Source organism: Beta vulgaris, chromosome 2, assembly GCF_026745355.1.
Source record: "Beta vulgaris subsp. vulgaris cultivar EL10 chromosome 2, EL10.2, whole genome shotgun sequence".
Lineage (NCBI taxonomy): Eukaryota > Viridiplantae > Streptophyta > Magnoliopsida > Caryophyllales > Amaranthaceae > Beta > Beta vulgaris.
Window position 1 is genome coordinate 46368503 of NC_079203.1, and position 18973 is coordinate 46387475.

The 18973-nt window shown below is 35.4% G+C and overlaps 2 protein-coding genes across 3 annotated transcripts; one reads left to right on the forward strand and one right to left on the reverse strand.

Moving 5' to 3' along the window:
• The first annotated feature begins 575 nt into the window (after nucleotides 1-575).
• On the forward strand, nucleotides 576-10123 carry LOC104884912 (transcription factor MYB3R-1). Of its 2 annotated transcripts, none has more exons than XM_010669623.4 (13): nucleotides 576-860; nucleotides 1416-1605; nucleotides 1750-2000; nucleotides 3310-3364; nucleotides 3975-4032; nucleotides 4642-4736; nucleotides 4858-4961; nucleotides 5879-6007; nucleotides 6190-8005; nucleotides 8225-8532; nucleotides 8688-8802; nucleotides 8944-9180; nucleotides 9855-10123. In XM_010669623.4, the coding sequence occupies exons 3-13, from the start codon at nucleotides 1888-1890 to the stop codon at nucleotides 9975-9977; spliced, it is 3153 nt and encodes a 1050-aa protein (XP_010667925.2). In that variant the 5' UTR covers nucleotides 576-860; nucleotides 1416-1605; nucleotides 1750-1887; the 3' UTR covers nucleotides 9978-10123. The 2 variants fall into 2 exon arrangements, with proteins under 2 accessions (XP_010667925.2, XP_010667918.2); XM_010669616.4 differs by having other exon boundaries at nucleotides 1422-1605.
• Nucleotides 10124-14693: 4570 nt separating this feature from the next.
• Nucleotides 14694-18604, reverse strand: LOC104884897 (hypothetical protein). The gene is made up of 12 exons (XM_010669602.4): nucleotides 18194-18604; nucleotides 17585-17744; nucleotides 17050-17250; nucleotides 16900-16964; nucleotides 16654-16681; nucleotides 16480-16550; nucleotides 16310-16396; nucleotides 16094-16144; nucleotides 15715-15936; nucleotides 15520-15613; nucleotides 15305-15445; nucleotides 14694-15059 (listed from the first exon to the last, which is right to left on the reverse strand). The coding sequence occupies exons 1-12, from the start codon at nucleotides 18422-18424 to the stop codon at nucleotides 14974-14976; spliced, it is 1437 nt and encodes a 478-aa protein (XP_010667904.2). The 5' UTR covers nucleotides 18425-18604; the 3' UTR covers nucleotides 14694-14973.
• Nucleotides 18605-18973: the final 369 nt, after the last annotated feature.

The window sequence follows — 18973 nt, forward strand, 5'->3', positions numbered from 1 at the left end:
CGTGGCGCTCTCCCTAGGGAGTTTTAGTTCATGTAATCCATACACAATAAAAAATTAAGAAATTGCATAGTATAGGGTTTGATCCCGAGATCTCAAGTACATATACTAAAACTCTAACCACTAGGCTAAATTGTATTTAGTGTTATTATCATAAAGTATTATATTGATAAATGAAATATTTTCTTACTCGGGGCATAACCCAAACTTAATAACTAATTTGCAATCCTAAAAGCTGCATATATCCAAAAAGCCTCCAAATTTACGAAAAATTTATTACATAGCAGTATCCAGTGTGAATACTTTTAAAAAAAGCCTCCAAAATCCTGAAAAATTCCAAAAAAACAAAATACACACCAAAGTCCAACCAACCCAAATCATGATCAATAACTCCACATTTCAAAAATTTCTACCCCAAAAATCATTAAAGTAAAGAAACCCCCCCAAATAAAGCAAACATTACAACATGAATATGAACCGTTGGATACAAATAGAAATACAAGCATTGAATATAGATCCAACCATAGAAATAGGGTTTAGATTTGAAACTTTAGTCAAATTGACGTTAGTCCGCCCCTTCCAATTTGAATTTTGCAATTTACAATTTCAGACCGTTTGATATCTCCTCTCTCTTTCTCTCTCCTCTGAAAAAACAACATCATTCAACACCAAAAACAACGTTTATATCTCATTCAAAAATAAAAGTACTACTCCTACTGAATCACTAAATCACATGTGAAAATTTGCAGATCTCTCGTTTTTTCTTCATTAGGATTTCTGGGCAAATGCTTCTTCCATTGATTTCTTCATCCTCTTTTCGATCATTTAATTTGTTTCACAATCGCAAGCTCAAGCTCACTCCGGTATTTCCATCTTTTTGAGTTTTTGCGATTTTTTGACCCTTTTTTTTGGGGAATGTGAACTTGTTTGTTCTTTGTATTGTTGTTTAGGGATTGATTTTATGTGATTTTTGAATGTTTGGTGGTGTGAAAGTTTGAATTTGGATTGGGTATTTGAGATCTTAGTGTTTTGAATTTTTTTTCTGGGGTTTAGGAATTAGGGTTTTTGTGATCGAATAAATTTTGAATGAAGCTTTATCTGGGTTGTGAAGTTATATTGCGATGAATGTATCTTTTAGTTTTTCGGAAGAAAACCCTGATTTTTGGTTGGATAATTTGAGAGGTTAAGAAACACTTAATCTCACCCAGATTTTGATTTTAGGGGAAGACCCTCAAATTGCATCGAATTTGTTAATATTTGAATGTACTTGCAAATTCTGATGAGTTTTAATATTTTTGTATGTAATGTAGTAGGTCTTGTTTAAGTGATAATTCCATTTAATGATTTGGTGTAGTGATATTAATTATTATATTCAATGATTTTGTTCTTGATTTTTATGGTTTTAAATGTTTGACAAGTTTTAGGGAAAGGAGGGAGTACTTGATTAGAGGTTTTGGCGTTGCTGGGAGCATAATCTGGATAAGTTGGTATCAAAATTTGAGTTTTTGTTGTTGTTCATTTGTCTCGGCTTGCTTGATCGAATTGCGGCTCTCTGGCGACTGAGCTTTTAGTATTTGAAGTGATACAAAAAACTTGCAACTGAATATGGTGAGAGAACAAGCTTTTTTTTTTTTTTATTATACAAAGGTGTTGGTGCCAATTACATGGTTTTAGTTGCTTATGTCTAGCAATTTGTAATAGTTGTGATTGCGTATTAAATACTGATATTGTTTGTTTGTTTTTCCCTTTTAGCCCTTCTGTTTGTTTTGCATAAAGGAAGCTCTTGCCATTGGCTAGGAAGACTGATAATGCCTTGGGGAACACTCTGTGGAGAGCATCGTCATCGAGTGGGAATTGGGGTGTCCAATTGTGCCTGTTTGTTAAAGAACCATGGAAAGTGACAGGAAATTAGCTGTATCACTTCCGCCTCAGCCCTCGTCTGCTCCTCCCACTTCTCTGAACGGGGCCAACAATGCGTTTCCTCGAGTCAGACCTATGCATGGGTATATACTTTATTCAGTGTGTATACTCTTATTCATTTGTGCTATCATCGTACAGCTCTATGAAATCTATGTAGAGTGAGAGGTGTCTGCAAGTAAGAATATGCATACTTAGTTTTCATGTGTCGCGATCTGCTTGCAATTTATTGGCAATGAAAACGAAACTGTATATTAATTATTCAAGGATCTTTTTAATCAAATTAGTTGAATATATCTATTGGATCTTTAAACTCAAACCCCATGCAAATAAGCTTCAGTTTTTTCATGCCCCACGTTCTAGGAAGGGTTGAGCGAACTCTTTATCTACTTTTGTGTTTTATGAAGTAACATAGAACACTGTAATTGTAACAACCTGTCCTATACATCTGCTGGAATTAACTCCACTTAACACAAGAAGCCAGAACAACATATCCTTATACCGCGATAGACCATAGACCAAAGGAAGTCATGTTCTACCGTCCACCACATTAGAAACCAACATCAACATCGGCCTTGGCAGGTGCACCAGCATGACAATGCAAACACAGCCACAGGATTCTGCATTAGCAGTGAAGAACACCTGGGCATTTTAATTACAGTAGCAATATATTACCGACCTGATATCATAGATATTAAACACAGGGCATATAGATTCTTTGTTTGCTTATTTACGTCCTTTACTTTCTTAACCACTTAGTTGCTTTGACATGTCGTCTCACCAATCATTTGCTCCTTAAAATGACCCTGACTTTTACTGATTTGACAGTCTACATTTGTGCTCCTTTTAGTACATCACAATTCATAGCTACTGAGCTTATCTTCTTTCTATGTCATGTTACATCTCTAAGGAGACATCCATCCACCGAGTTTAGGAATTATTGCTAATCACAGTAACCTTGTGGTTTTATGTTCTTCATTTGTAGTTGATATTCATCATTTGTTGTTAAGAAAGCCCAGATGAAACTTTGAATAAGAACAATGCCATGGTTCCTCTTTCTTCTTTCTATGTCATGTTACATCTCTAAGGAGACATCTATCCGCCGAGTTTAGGAATTATTGCTAATCACAGTAACCTTGTCGTTTTAAGTTCTTCATTTATGGTTGATATTCATCATTTGTTGTTAAGAAAGCCCAGCCGAAACATTGAATAAGAACAATGCCATGATTCCTCTTTGAATTTCTTCAGATGACTACTATTGCATCTTATTATTTTAGATAGAGTTTTGATCTCTTGCTAGAGATTTGATGATGTACTAAGGCTTTAGTTTATGTTGCTGTTCTCTTTTCATCCTTTATGGCAAAAGCTAAATTGAATCGACTTGTTTTGTTCTAGGAGGACTAGTGGGCCTACGAGGCGGTCGACAAGGGGACAATGGACTCCTGAAGAGGTTAGTTCAAATCAGTCATATATCTTCATCTGCTGTATATTGCTTGATTGAGTTTCTCTTTTATGCTTCTTAGATTTGTGGGTGTTTGCTTCTTGCATGATATTGTTTCTTCAAGCAATTTGTGTCCCCTTTTAATAGAGAAATGATTATCATGATCTAAATCCTCACACAATTGTTTTGAACTGTGATTTTGTGGTGATTTTGCAGCATGCCACTTTTAATGGTTTATGTACTACACTTTTGATGATTTATTAATATTATGTGATGGATTGGTAAATTCATTTCACATATCTCACTTCTATTTGGAGTTTGAATGTGGTATACCTTGAACAAAGATCCAATAAATTGTGTGATAGGTTTGCTACGCAGTACCTACTACAATTCTCATCTTTTATTTAGAGCCCTAAGATTGGGAGAGGCTATGCATAATTTGAGAATAAGTAGGGTGGGTTTGAGGTTATCAATGAGTAGATCTGGTGAAATGGTGAAATGGCAAATTGATATTTGTTTTGATATCTATGGCATAAACGTCTCCCCTTCATTACTTCACCATCATTTTCTTTGGAAAGTGTTTCCGTAATGATAGTGTGTCTTATTTTTCTTCTTTTAGGATGAGATTTTGTGCAAGGCTGTTCAGCGCTTCAAAGGGAAAAACTGGAAGAAGATAGGTAAGTTTCTTCCAATGGTTTATATTACCATTTTTTATGTTGGCATATTCTGATTCTCTATTCTTTTTACACTTAATGATGTATTTATGTTTGTGTTTACATATATGATAGCAATGAGAAAGATGTGGACTCATGACTAGATAAAAAGTGAACTTGGTATACATATACTATGTCTTTAATGCTTTACGTGACTTCACAGTGGAATGTAGACTGTCTTCTTGCTGGTAAATTTAGAATTGCTTCTGTATGTGTTCTCTTATTACCATTCCTTGAAGGTGAAGCAGGTAAAAGAAAGGGAAACACGAAATCTATCAGTTGCCTCGATTTTTATTTTCAATGTCGCATTGGATTTTCAATTATCATTAATAGAGATATATGAGTTCAATTATATGGTTTAGGGTTCAGCCACTATAGATAGGATTTATGAACCACCCCAGAGTTTGTTTATTTGAAATCCATTTGGTTATTGTCTTTGTTGTTTCTTTCAGAATTGACAAATCTCTATGCTCTGTTGATTTTCCTGTGCACTCTATTCCTGATGGGCCCTTTTGATCTTTTGTTGGTTAAACTTTAATATTGAAGTTATTAATCACGATAAGTAATTTGCAGCTGAATGTTTCAAGGACAGAACTGATGTTCAGTGCCTGCACAGGTGGCAAAAGGTCCTCAATCCAGAGCTTATCAAGGGCCCTTGGTCTAAGGAGGTATATGAACTGCTGCATTTTTTGTTTTGTGCTCTAGAATCAAGTACTACAATGACTTTTTTGTCAGATCCTTCTCTTCTTAAATTATATTCATATTTTGTAAACCTTCTAATTTATATAGGAGGACGAAATTATTGTTCAATTGGTGAATAAATATGGACCAAAGAAATGGTCTACAATTGCCCAACATCTACCAGGACGTATAGGAAAACAATGTCGAGAAAGGTATTCACCAAATATCTTTCCTTTCCCTCTTCCAACTTTTTATGTATTTTATTCCTGGTGACTGGAACATCACACAGGCTGCATGCTCGTGGGGTTTCATATGTATCATTCCTCATTTTACTGCAGTTGCAGGATCTTAGTATCTTACTGTAGTTGATTGACATCTTGAAAAATTACTTATGAAGTCTCTCCAGTTAGGTGCTAATGGTCGCATTTCAAACTGCTTAAGTAGCAAACGGTTATTTTCTTTGTCTTCATGTATGATTCATCGAAATAATGAGTCACCATTTATATGAACCCATCCCGGATTGCAAAATGTTTGGGAGTTCTTCACAATATTTTCCCTCTTCTTGTTGCTGTTATGGATTCTCTCCAATAAAGCTTAAACTGCATATTTTGCCTTCACATACTCTAGGAGCCTTGCACTGCCCAAATATTTTACAGCCTTTTAGCAGTTTACACTGTATGTACATGAGAAGGATTTCCTTGGGATAAGTTTCTATGATTTTAAATTTGATAACCTTCTCAGTGTGACATTTGATAGTAAATATAGGATTGCAGTTGACAAATTATCAGTTGACAGATATGAAGGTGATCCTAGCAATTTGATAGTTTGTAATATGTTCTCCTGCTGATATTATACTTCTAAAAATATTTACTGTTTAGTTGTAGTAGTACTCCTTTTGTTCTATAATATTGTCGAAACTTAATGTTTTTCTGGTTTCTTTTAAGTTTTCTAATATCATTTTTGAGGCTATTTACTGCTTTCTGTCAGTGCGGAGGATTTTTAATTTTGAAAGATATGCTACAAATGAACTGCTGTTTTCTCAAAGTCTCAGTTCGACAAAAGAAAGGGACAGAGGAATAACTAATGTTTCTGACACTTTTGCTGCATTGCTGCTGAATCCAATCTATAGGTGGCATAACCATCTTAATCCCTCTATAAACAAGGAGGCGTGGACTCAAGAAGAAGAACTTATTCTTATTCGCGCTCATCAGATTCATGGAAACAGATGGGCAGAGTTAACTAAATATCTGCCAGGAAGGTGTGTTTTAACATTGTCTTATCAACATTCTCCTCTCGATTTTTGAGATTTAAAAATTAATGAACTCTTCCCTATTGCCCTGCCTTATTTTCTAGATATTTTACTTCCTGCACTATGATTGCTGTTGTACTTTAGATTTGAATACGTTTCATTTTAAAGTGTACAACCTTTTGGTGAATCAGGACAGACAATGCTATTAAAAATCATTGGAACAGCTCTGTAAAGAAGAAACTAGACTCTTATATTGCTTCAGGACTCCTTGCTCAGTTCCAAGGCCTACCAGTGGTTAGCCATCAAAGTCAATCCATGCCTGCAGCTTCCTTGCTAGTACAACAGAGTAGTGGAGATGGTAGTGTTTTTAAAGATGGAGTGGAGGTGGAGCAAAATTCTGAATGTAGTCAAGTTGGCTGTTCTCAAACTGCCAGTGACATTTCTAAAACACAGGAGGATTTTCTGGTGTCTGAAGAATCAGACCTTGGAAAGTTGCACAATGCTAGTCCAACAGCGTCATGTTCCGAGCAATTTTATACATCTGTTGAGGATATGACCTTTACCATCCCTGATATACCTTATGAATTCAGCTGCTCATCAAGATACCTTGAGGACAATTATTCCAGAGAACCTGGGGCTTGTGCATCTGGGAGTAGCAGCTTCGGAGCATTTAGCTTACCCAATGTTACCTCAGTGGACTTAAGCGCAGACTCATCATCTAGAAATTGTTTTCTTGCTGATCCAAATAATGAAACAGTTCCTGGTCCTTCTCAGCATTCTATTGAGTACGATGCACTTGCTTCAGTCAATAATGTGGCTGCAAGGCCAGATGCAACGGGACAGAAACAGAAAACTGAAGAAGGCTGTTCCCAGCTCGTATTGCATCAGGAAGGGGGTGATGGATTCCCTGTAAATCTTAACAACTGCTCTGAGATTATTGATATGGACAGATACAGAGATTATATAAGTTTCCAGACCTTTTATCAGCTCTCTGAAACAAGTGGAAATGTGGGTTTGCAGCCAAATCATTCTTTGGATACATTGGTGGAAGCTTCAAACTGTGAACATATTTCTTCCATACCTACTGATGTTTCAGATGAAAATGGTTTGATGTTAAGCTCCCAGGAATATAATCAGGTAAATGACAATTTGGCTGTACCGCAGGATATTGCCAAGGTGGATGAGGAGTTCGGGGCACACCATAATTCTGGTTCTCCATGTAGTGATCATATAATTGCAGGCTTGACAGAGCATTCAGAATTGGAGAAACCATCGAGATTAGTCCCTGTAGGTACATTTGGTGCTGAAAGATCAGATAGCCAGCCAACTCATTCTAACATAGTTGAACGACCAGTGAAGGCTACAAGTGAACGAGAAGCTGGAACTCTGTGTTATGAACCTCCTCGATTCCCATCTTTGGACATACCATTTTTTAGTTGTGATCTTGCTCAGTCTGCTAATGATGCTCACCAAGAATTTAGTCCTCTAGGCATCCGGCAGTTGATGATGTCTTCTATGAATAGTCTGACTCCGTTTAAATTGTGGGATTCACCATCTTCTGATGATAGTCCAGACAGAGTGCTGAAAAGTGCTGCAAAAACGTTTTCTTGTACGCCATCTATCTTGAAGAAGAGACATCGTGACCTATTGTCACCTTTATCACCTTTCTCCGAAAGGCGTTGTGACAAAAGGACTGGGAGCAATGTTAAACAAGGTTTTCTATGGACATCTAGGTTGACCAATGAGTTTTCACGTTTGGATGTAATGTTCGATGACACTGATGAGTGCAAGATTCTGTCACTTCCATCTAATGATCAGAATAGTTGTGCTTCAATAGAAGATAAAGAAAATATATGTCCTGCTTTTGAAGGGCAAAATGAAGAGGCAAAACTTAACCGTGTAGAATCCGGAAACAGAACCTCAGAGGAAAACAAGGATATTAATAGGGATGGAAATCTTGAACAGGATGTAGAGAAATCAGTCCATGACGATTGTGCTTCAGAAACAGTGAGTATTCTGTAGTATCTGTGTCCTTTTCTTTTAACAAAGCTTTCCCAACTCTACATTTTTAAGGGCTTGTCTAGTCATATTGCTTATCATCCTCGTCATACACCTATTGGCTATTGTTATTGAGTCATTTAACCCTAGTACCTTACTACAACTTGGCAGAAATTTTTTTGTTCAAGGAGATAGTTGGCTGATGCTTTCTGTTATTGGTTCCAACAGCCTAGTAGAGTCCTCGTTGAATGCCACTTACGTGATACACAACATTCTTCTCTGGATCGAGCTGAACCAGCAAGGCCGGAGACAGGTGACAGATCTTTAGAAGCTCACAGCTTGCCGAATACTTCCAACCAAGCAGCCATGTCAGAGTCAATGGTCGCTAAAGCTAAATCTGTTGTAAGCCCCCCCTTGCTTGGTTTGAAGAAGCGAAACAATGATTCTGCATTATTGTGTGGCCAATCAGTCTCTGCTGTTAACTCGGTGATGGTTGACAGCCTTGTTAATGAAGTTGGTTCTGAGAATCTGAACATGTGAGATTCTTGTGCTTTGGTCTATTGGACTCTTCTTATTTATCTTAAATCTGGTGTCGTCATTGAAGATTTGTGATTCTTTTTTGCTGGATGTATGAGATTAACTGTTAGTCCTGCAGTTATATTTTCCTACACTGATGCTTTCAATAATTTAGTTTTGGAGGAACACCTTTTAGACGAAGTATTGAATCGCCTTCAGCATGGAAGTCACCTTGGTACTTCAGCTCTCTAGTAAATTGCCCGAAATTTGATGCAGACATAACAATTGAGGTACTGCTATTTGCTTAGTTCTTGCTATATTATTGGAAAATTATTCTACACTCATTACAAAGCAAACGAATAAAATGGGAAAGTCACGTTACGAAGTTTTATTTTCTCCAACTTATTTGTTATCATGTTCACACTTCACAGGATATAGGGATTTTCATGAGCCCAGGAGATCGTAGCTTTGATGCAATAGGGTTGATGAAGCAGATTAATGAGCAAAGTGCAGATGCATATGCAGATGCACGGGAAGTTCTGGGAAGTGAAACTCCTGAAAGCATTCTGAGGCAGAGATGCTCTAGATTTCAAAATCTGGAGAGCGACAGCAATAAATATTTCAACAGTCCACTTGACAGCCGCTTCCATTCGGCGTCCAATGTCTCGGTTTGTCTACTTTTTCTACTGTTAAAATATCTCGGTTATTTTTTGGCTCTCGTTGAGATTACAATTCTATGCATGGTCTGCAAATACACTAGAAAGAATACACTAGAAAGAAAAGTGAGGAGGAAAGAAAAATGACTTACTGGTTTGATTAAGATGTGTGCATAATTAAGCATGATGAGTTTAGGAAATGACATTCAGTATTTAAAATGTCTGAACATTTGATAATGTGAAGACAAAAAGGATGTGAACTTATTGAATCTAAGCTATTTAGCACATAAATTGCTGAGGTTTCAGGAACAGAATTGTCTTTGAAATGCGGAAACCTTAGGTTACAGTTATTTCCGGGCTTCATTAGCATTGAAATAGATTTGTGTTTTGGATATGGAAACAGTTTGGGAACAGAGAAATCTCAGGTCCTAGCTGTTTCCGTGCTTCATATGTTCTAGCACAGAAAAGGATTTAGGATTTGGGAATATAAACGGTTCTGGAACGGAGAAACCTCATATTCGAGCAGTTTTTGTGCTTCATAGGTTCTAAAAGTAGGTGGCATATTAAACTGGTGCTTCAAAACATCTTAAGTTCTTGTCAGTTGTTGGCTAAGTAGTTTGAGGCTTTTTAGATCCGTGAAAACGAAAGCTAATCAATTTTTTTGTTTGTGACATTTGGACTTGCAGCCGGAGCGGCGTGTTCTTGATTTCAGTGAATGCGAGACGCCAATTAAGCCAATGGAGAAGGGACAAGGCGTGGCTGCTCCAAGCTTTTCAAGTCCATCTTGTTTGCTGAAAAGTTACAGATAGCAGTGTTGCATTCGGATAGAAGATGAAAGATAGTACATAATTGTTCGTTAAATATGTTGTTTTTAGCTGTAATTTATATTTTGAAAATGATGTAATTATCTCATTGAGAATAATATATATGGCATACATTTTTTTGGCTCTCCATATATACTTTTGTTGTTTCTATACAAGCGATTCCCATGGAGATGATGAATTAGATAGGTAATCCTTTCCAGACTCTAGAGGAAAAGGTTGAACACACTTACTGAAAATTTGTGCACTTAAATGATCTAATGTAAAAAAAAGAAAAGAAAATGAAAGTATAGTGCTGGATTCGTAGGCTATGTATATAACTGTAATGATACTTGGGGAACAAGTATTTCTTGATACTTGGGGAACAAGTATTTGTTGATACTTTTCCGCATGGTGCCCTAGCCTTGGCGTAACTTGATCATAATTAACAATATTATTATCTAATCAAGGGCACCTATTTTGTTCTATAATCCTAATTAATCAAATCGACGGATGTTTTAGAGTCTGACTCAATTATTACGAAACAATGACCACTGACGTGGCTACTAACAATGTAATATGGATAGCCATAGCCTTAAGTTCACCTTTTCTGGACAATTTGTTTACTCGATATAATTACCACAATGTCTTGTTAGAGTACAATTAACCAAGTTTTTCGTTATAGTGGTAGAATATTCTGATACTTATTCACCATCAATTACATTGGAACTTGTTCTCGTAAATAAAAGGATTTAAATTGCAACAGTTCAATTTAAATGTATAATATGAGTCAATGATATCAAAACAATGACTCATTATCTAAAAGTAGGACAAGAACAATTCGACGCATCTTCCGGCAAATCCACTAGTTTTATTTTGATACTTTAATCCTCCTATAATAATTTCTTTATTTCTTTTTACTTAAATACAAGGGCTAAAAATAATTCATGAACAAATTAAAATATGTGGTTGTTCACCTAGTGGTTTTTTATTTATATATTTAAAGATTGTTTAGTCAATACTAATTAAATTCCATATTGTTTAAAAACAATAATATATTATTCTTCTCCTAGTAATTTAATTTCACATAACCAGCTATGATAGTGGTTAGTAATAGGGGTGTTCATAAAAAACCGAAACCGAAAAACCATTACCGAAAAATCGGTCTAAATGGGTGGTTACCTTAACGATAAAAAAAAGTTTCAAAGGTACGGTTACCGAACCAATAAAATTAACGGTTAAACGTTGCGGTTATGATTTTTGAGTAAACGGTTAACCGAAATATTATTTTTCTCTATTTAATTGTTGTGAAACATTTTCAAACAATTACATTAATTCTAATATTTGTTCCAAAGTTATAACAATTAGGGAAAGTATGTAATTAGTTGGAAGTTCTAATACTAATATAAACACTATTATTAGGAAATGAAGTTAATTATTAGTGTTAGTTATATTTTTCAATGGATTTATTATCTACCTTATAATATATTTTATATTATAGTATATATAATATTACAATATATGCATAAAAAAATTGAAAAATATATTGTACATTGAGTAAAACATAATAGTATAAATTAAATAACAATTATTAACCGAAAAACCGTACTGAAAAAACGGTTAACCACTTAAGAGGTAACCGGTCTAAACGGTTACGGTTCGCAAAAAAAGATGATTAACCACACATGAACACCCCTCCCTAGCATTGCCTCGATTTTCATGGACAAAGAAGAAGTTTCCTCTATGTCACAAAAGACTATTCATGTGACAAAACCATAATATGGTTGAAAGATTGGGGCTAGACATAATATTCATGTCATAATTGGTTTTAAAAAAGAACGATATTAAATATTTGTATAAAAAAATTGGAGATTATTTTCAAAGAATAGAGGGCTTTGAAGTTCTTGAATTCAGTATAAATATTTTGTTGTGTTGTTAATCGCAAACTTTGTTTGTCACTTAACCTGGTTGAGTGATCAAACAACTGTTAAATGAAGCTAAGTAGGAGGCGATAATGAGTAATTGACCATTGCAACGTTTTAGTAACTATGTTGAAGTTGTTGAATGCAAACCATAAATATTTATATGTCTAATTTTCTTTTAAAGAATACCGGCAATGAAAGTAAATATTAATTAGAAAATATTAGTGCTTGATTCATAAGCTACATTTAGAACCCAAATACAGAAGTCCAGTACATTAAATGATAACACTAATGAGTCTAAATGAGCTATATATTGCTTGAATAAATGGAATTCTACAAATCTCTAACATATCAATATCTGTTGGTGCTTTCCCGCAAGGTGTATTCGCCTTGGCGGAACTTCATACTTTCCCGGTGTTGTAATCTCGGTGGAACTTGATGTTTCTTAATAATATAATCTCCTAAAAACATGGAATGGTATCACAAATTTCTAACATGTCAAATTCTGCCAACTTTGCACCTCGTTGGAAGGAAAGTCCCCTCACATCTGCAATGATGTATGGAACAATCTGAAAACATTGCAACGGCTAGTTGCTATCAGCCCCAATTGCAGCTAATTTATCAACACAGAAATTACCTTCTCTTTTCTAAGGTTGAAAAATACAATACTTCAGTTTGCTTGCTAATTTTTGACATTTGAGAGCCATAAGGACAATATCAATATATAACCAAGGACATCTGTTTGTTCTACAATCATCATTAATCAAATCGATGCATGTTTTGAGTCTGATTCTATTATTACGTAATCATGATGAATAACTTGTGCTACTACCAATGCAATATGGATAGCCTTAAGTTCAACTTGGACAATTTGTTTTTGAGTGGGACCGACATGCTTGTCAAATGGTTCTCCCATATAATTACCACAATGTCCAACTATACACTTACCTTTGTCATTCCTTACTACTACCCCAAACTCAACTTTACCATTACTTCTAATGCTAGCATCAATATTAATTTAAAATACCTGAGAGGCGAAAGGGTCCAGCTAATGAAAGACATTTGAGAGGAAAGTCAAGTAATGAAATAAAAAATAAAGGATAAATGATTATGTGCTCATTTGACCTTTGCCTTTTGTCTGTTGTCTCACTTATTTCTTTGTCTCGTCTTTTTTTTTTTTTTACTACTAGGATCACTTTAAATTTGACGGTGATTGTCGCAGATGGCAAGATTTTTCCTTTTTATTTCTAAATATCGCGTGAATTATTCACTGTTAGGGTAGGAATTAATTCCGCTGTGCTAGGGTGGAGTTTTTGTGATGTGTTGGTGTTTTGGGTGGTTTTTCGGTGTGCTAGGGTGGAGTTTCTGTGGTGGGTTGTTGTTTTGGGTGGTTTTCCGGTGTGTTTGGGTTGAGTTTCTGTGGTGGGTTGGTGTTTTCGGTGATTTTCCGGTGTGCTTGGGTTGAGTTTATGTGGTGGGTTGGTGTTTTTAGTGGTTTTCCGGTGTGCTTGGGTTGAGTTTCTGTGGTGGGTTGGTGTTTTCGGTGGTTTTCCGGTGTGCTTGGGTGGTGGCGTTGTTCTTTTTTTATTTTGTGATTCAAAAAAATTTACAAACATTTGTTTTGTTAATTAAATAAACAATAAATGTATGTGTGCTCATTTACAAACATTCCAACCAGGTCATCCCAAGCGTTACAGAGCCTATGCGACTACCATTAACGGGGCCTTAATCGGTAAACATGAACTACTATTTAATAACAACTAGTTTTTAGGAGTATTACTTGATTTGGTGGTTAAGCATTAGTGTATAAGCTAGAGGTTATGGGATCAAATTTTATAAGATGCATTTTCTATTATTTATTATATGCGTGCTTATATAAAGTAAACACACTAAGAGATAGCGCCACGTGGCGTAGATCCTTGCTTAGGAACACCTTTTAAATATATTAGTATAGATATAGATATGTTGTTAAAGTTATAATCCATAATATCATGATTTTGAGTTCTATTTTTAACCTTTTAATAATGAATGATAAAGCAAAAAAGATGGCAATAATGCAAACTAATTCCTTAACCACTCAAATAAATATAACTTTACACATACTTACTATAACAATTAATACGTATAAACTTAATTTGGAGGCCTTTCATTTTCCTGAGGCTCTGTGCCAAAGCCCATGATGCACATGCTCATGGTCGGGCTTGATTACAACCTGTACATAAAAAAATCCAAATCCTAATCGAAACATATTTGTGATTTCTAGTCCGAATAGAGTTAGTATAATAATCTTACCGTTTAGAAGCATAAGAATTTCCTTATCATAGCAAAACACTAATAATCTATGCTAAAAGGGAAGAGCGAATAATGATGTCCCCATTTGAAATCACATTTTTACCCCTATTAAATAAATTATATTTTAAGAAAAAAACTTCAAACAACACCCTTAAACAACTCAAAGTCAACATTTGAAATCACCATCTTGTTTGCTGAAAAGCTACAGATTGCAGTGTTAAATATAGTTCCCATTTCACTTTTCATGGTCAAATTAAAACCTTTGACCATAAATTTTCATTGATATGTACAAAAAAACATATTCACGTGGAATTTTGTTAGATTCGTCTTAATGTGTAGTTTTATAATATCAACGCTTTATAATTCTTATTAATACGTAACAAAAGATATTGATGGTCAAAGATACATATTGGAAACCCTGCAAAAAGAAACACGAACTATATTTTGCCTCGTCGGGAGTTTTATAAGAAACTGAAAACATGATTTAGCTGAACTTGAAGACTAAAACTACTCATCTGCCAATGTGGATCTGGTGTTATTACAATAAGATTGTGGCATAACAGAATAAACTCAACTATCATATCTTTTTCTTTATACCCAAAAAGTAAAAATAATAAATTTTATACAGAAAGAATGGATGTAACTGCAAATACCTAGATGAACCAGCAACATTGCTCAATGCTCCATAGAAGAAAACACATTTCTCTTGTAGAATTCGAGTAACTAGTAATAAGCAGCACAAGGTCTTGACACCCCTGGGAAGATGACAGTTATAACAAGATTACCAAATCTTATGCCCTGTACTTGCAAAGGTTCTCAAATCCCATGTAATGATGTCGATGAAACATTTTGATCATGTTCGATATGCCAACTCCACCTAAAAAATATACGCAGCATATGTCAATGATGAACTCACTTCGAGTTTGCTGATCATAACATGCATACTAGGATTCAAGTACTCATGTCCAACATGAGCACATATCCAAGTTCAGATTCAGCAGTCTTATGAAAATATTTAAGATTCGGGCCCAAAATGTAGTGCTAAGTTCCCATAGGCCATACACATACATGTTGGCGTGTCGAGGATCTAACATGGAACCTTGAGCTGAAATGAGAACTCACCTAGTGAGACAGCACTGACAAAAATTGAGAAAGCCAAAATAAAGATAATCAAGGATGCCCTCCCCAATAAGATTATCAGCTTTCTGACAAGATGTTGTCCGACAAAGGCAGCAACAATCGCCACAGCCATGAAGTAAAGAGCTGCAAGTAAATCCAAACAAATTTAACTTGTCTGAAACCTATGCAAGGAAGATAAATTAAAGGTGGTTGGTTACCATAAGTGATGGGAAAACGTTTCAGAAGGTAGTACTCTACAACAGACATAGAAGCAGAGAAGGCCATTGCAAAGGTGGCTGTAGCACTTGAAACCTGCAGAGCTTATCAAAGGTTAGGTTTTCCACTTCAGTTAAATAGCGTAGTGTGAATATTCACATCAATGCTTCATCAATTCGGACAAGCATCGATCTCACCTGAGGAGGAACTCCAAGCTCCAAGAACAAGGGGATCAAGATAAATCCACCACCAAGGCCAAGCAGACCACCAACAATACCAGCCAATATCCCACAACAACAATACAAGACGAGCTGGTGGACTTCCCAAGTAGTGGAAACATCTCCTTTGGATGAGATTATTCTCCGTCCTTTGTATAGGCCGACTGCTTCATACAAAGACACGCCAACAGCAACAGGTACCTGGAAGACATGAAAAATAAAAGAGATACTGTTATAACTCATTAGTCGTAAGCAAGAATGACCCTGAGATAGGGAGGCTTACTTCTTGTTTCCTTACATATCAAAAGACTAAATTAGTAACAATAATAGAATCGTTAATCAAACGCGTAGAAAATACCTGCAACAAGTTTAGCACCCAATAGGCTATTGAACAAGAAGATGTTTGCTCCTGCTCAATTTATATTCTGGAAGTTAGTAATGAATCTATGATCCCACAGGAGGACTTCAAGACCAGCAAGCAAAAAAAGTATTTCCTTCAATCCCCTAAAGGACCACAAAGAACAAGTAAAAACAAAAACCGTTCTACAGACAGAGGGGGAGAGCAGGGAAGGACCTTAACAATCTGCAGGACAAGAAATGTCACCCATACAAAGATAAGGAGACCAAGTTCCTTTGTGTAATAATACTCGCCGGAGGAAACCTATATCAATCACATCTTTGGTCAACAAGGTAAGAGTCAGGACATAACTCGATAAGGGTCAGTCATATTTACAAGTTACTCACTTCTGTTTCTTTAGTCTCCATGTTTGGGCCACCAGGAAGGGGCTTATAGTCAATTCCTTCACCACCAGCACCTGAATAACGATATTTTTCAACTTTATAACAACGGTTGATGATTAAGAATATTGAATACTAGAAGTTCTTTAATGACTTCAGTTTACAAGTTGAAAAACTTACCATTTGATGCCAAACGCCTAGTCTCCTCCTGAAACCAAACGCAACTAAATATAAGGAGCGAGAAATAACAATTCATCTTTAGTTATCTAATATGCTTGACTAAATGTTTCCTCAACACAATTTCTAGCAAGGAAGTCACAGGAATTTAAGCAAAAGAAGATAATGACTCGGAACTTATGAAAACTTCACATTTATCTTGGCCACATGAGAAATTAGCAGATATTAGATGGTCTAATTACCACTTACCAGCTTGATCAATGTTTCTTTTCTCCAAGTCTCAATACCCTTGAATAATGCCTTTATAGATGTGCCTACAAATAGTCAGCTTATATCAGGCTGCCATGCTATCAGAGCAAAAATGTATAATAAACTCGGGTAGCAACACCAAAATATTACCTATGAAAAGAATGATCAGCAGAACAGTGACCATCCAATCAGCAAAAATCACATTAAAAGTAACACCAATACTAATTCCAAGCATGAGCATTGGCTGGAAAAGCAGCGCCAAATCATAATCGATGATCGGCATATCTAGTGTTGGGTGCTTTAGTTTCATATTATAGAACACGGTTGAGGCTGCAGCACCCATTATCATACCTGAAGATGAAACAAAATTACTCTAACATCATATTCGACTGCCACAATACTGCGTACCTTATTATCGAACAAGAATATTTCATCGAACAGAAAACACTGGAAATACAGAAAAAGGGGATTTCAGTAATAAGAATCTGGTCTTATATAGTCAATTAGTTATATTTCATCCTACACAAAGAACCAAAGTTTATAATAATTTGACAAGATTCTATATAACATGTCCACAGTTCTTTACTATTGCTTAGGAAAGGATGTGAATATCCAATCCATTTTGGCATTATCCTAATACCAGCCAAGCAACTGCCAAAGCAATATAATAAGGTTGAACCCTTACATTTCGATATAGCAGTTGCGGATTTTGGATCAAACCCAATTATGAGACAAAGCATTGGCACAAATATTCCACCACCTCCAACACCACCAACACTTCCAAATGCAGCTCCACAAAATCCAATTAATGATCCCACAACAATTTGCCACCCAAATTTCATATCCTGTGAAGTATGAAACCCAGAAAAATTATAATGGTAGTAACTAACAAGTAACAACATTATACTTATATAAGTCAAAATTCAATAGCATTTCATCCACAAATAACTAAAATAGCTTAACACAATGGCACTTTAAACTACCATAGTCAAACTTCCATAGCATTTAATCCCAAAATTAATTATTAAAGAAAAGCTTAGCACAATTGCACTTTACAGACAGAGATACTATTCATAGTGTACCTCATAATTCATACATCATTTATTTATACAGATAGAACAAACAACCCAATAAAAACAACACCTTTTTTTCCTGGGTACAATTTAATTTGCCAAAAGTCGTAAAAAATTGCATCAACATATGGTTCAAAATTCTGGGTACTCAAAAAAAATCTGAAAAAGTGCATACTTCATTTAAGCATAAAAAAGAAACAATTTTTGTTAATGGGTTTTACCGGCCAAACATGGTGGTAGCCTGATTGATCAGAATTCCAAAAAAAGTTGGCAAATTGAGCAAGAAGATCATCTGCAGTTGAAGTTGTGATGGAGCTGTTGTCTGAATTTAGGGTTCTTTTTTCAGCTGAAGCCAACAACAAGAAACTCAAAGCAACCATTGAAATGGATATCAAAATCTTCCATTTTAGCAAACCTCCAGATAATTTACTCATCTTCATGATTATCATCATTTTTTGTCCTAAAAATGGCCAAAAGGCTGTCTTTTTAATTTTTATTTGTGTCTCTCACTCTCTGTTGACTCTGGCATGTGAGACTGAAGTGGAGGTATTTGAAGTAGTTAGGGTAAGATGACCGTATTCGATGATTTCAATCAATCGAAAAACTTATTGATGAGGTGTTTGGTAACTGGCAGTTAATTATTGACTTTATTTTTCGCCAGTTTGACTTATTTTTTTGGTAAATTGAAGTCCGTAGCTGAGTAAAAGAAACGAATTTGATACAACTTTTATTATACAATCGAGTGTTTCGTGAACATGGTACATCAAAACTTGTTCTTTGCTTAATGCTCATTTAAAATCTCCATATGAGTAAAGTTTACATAATAGGGAGAACTCCAAATGAGCAAATAAGTATTGCAAAAAAAAAAAAAGTCCTAGGTGTATCATATTCATATTTCATAGTACATTAGGGTATATAATAAATGCTATGTAAATATGTAGATCTCTCTTGTAAGAAGTGAGACTCAATCACAAAACCTATGAGATTATGAGACGCCAACA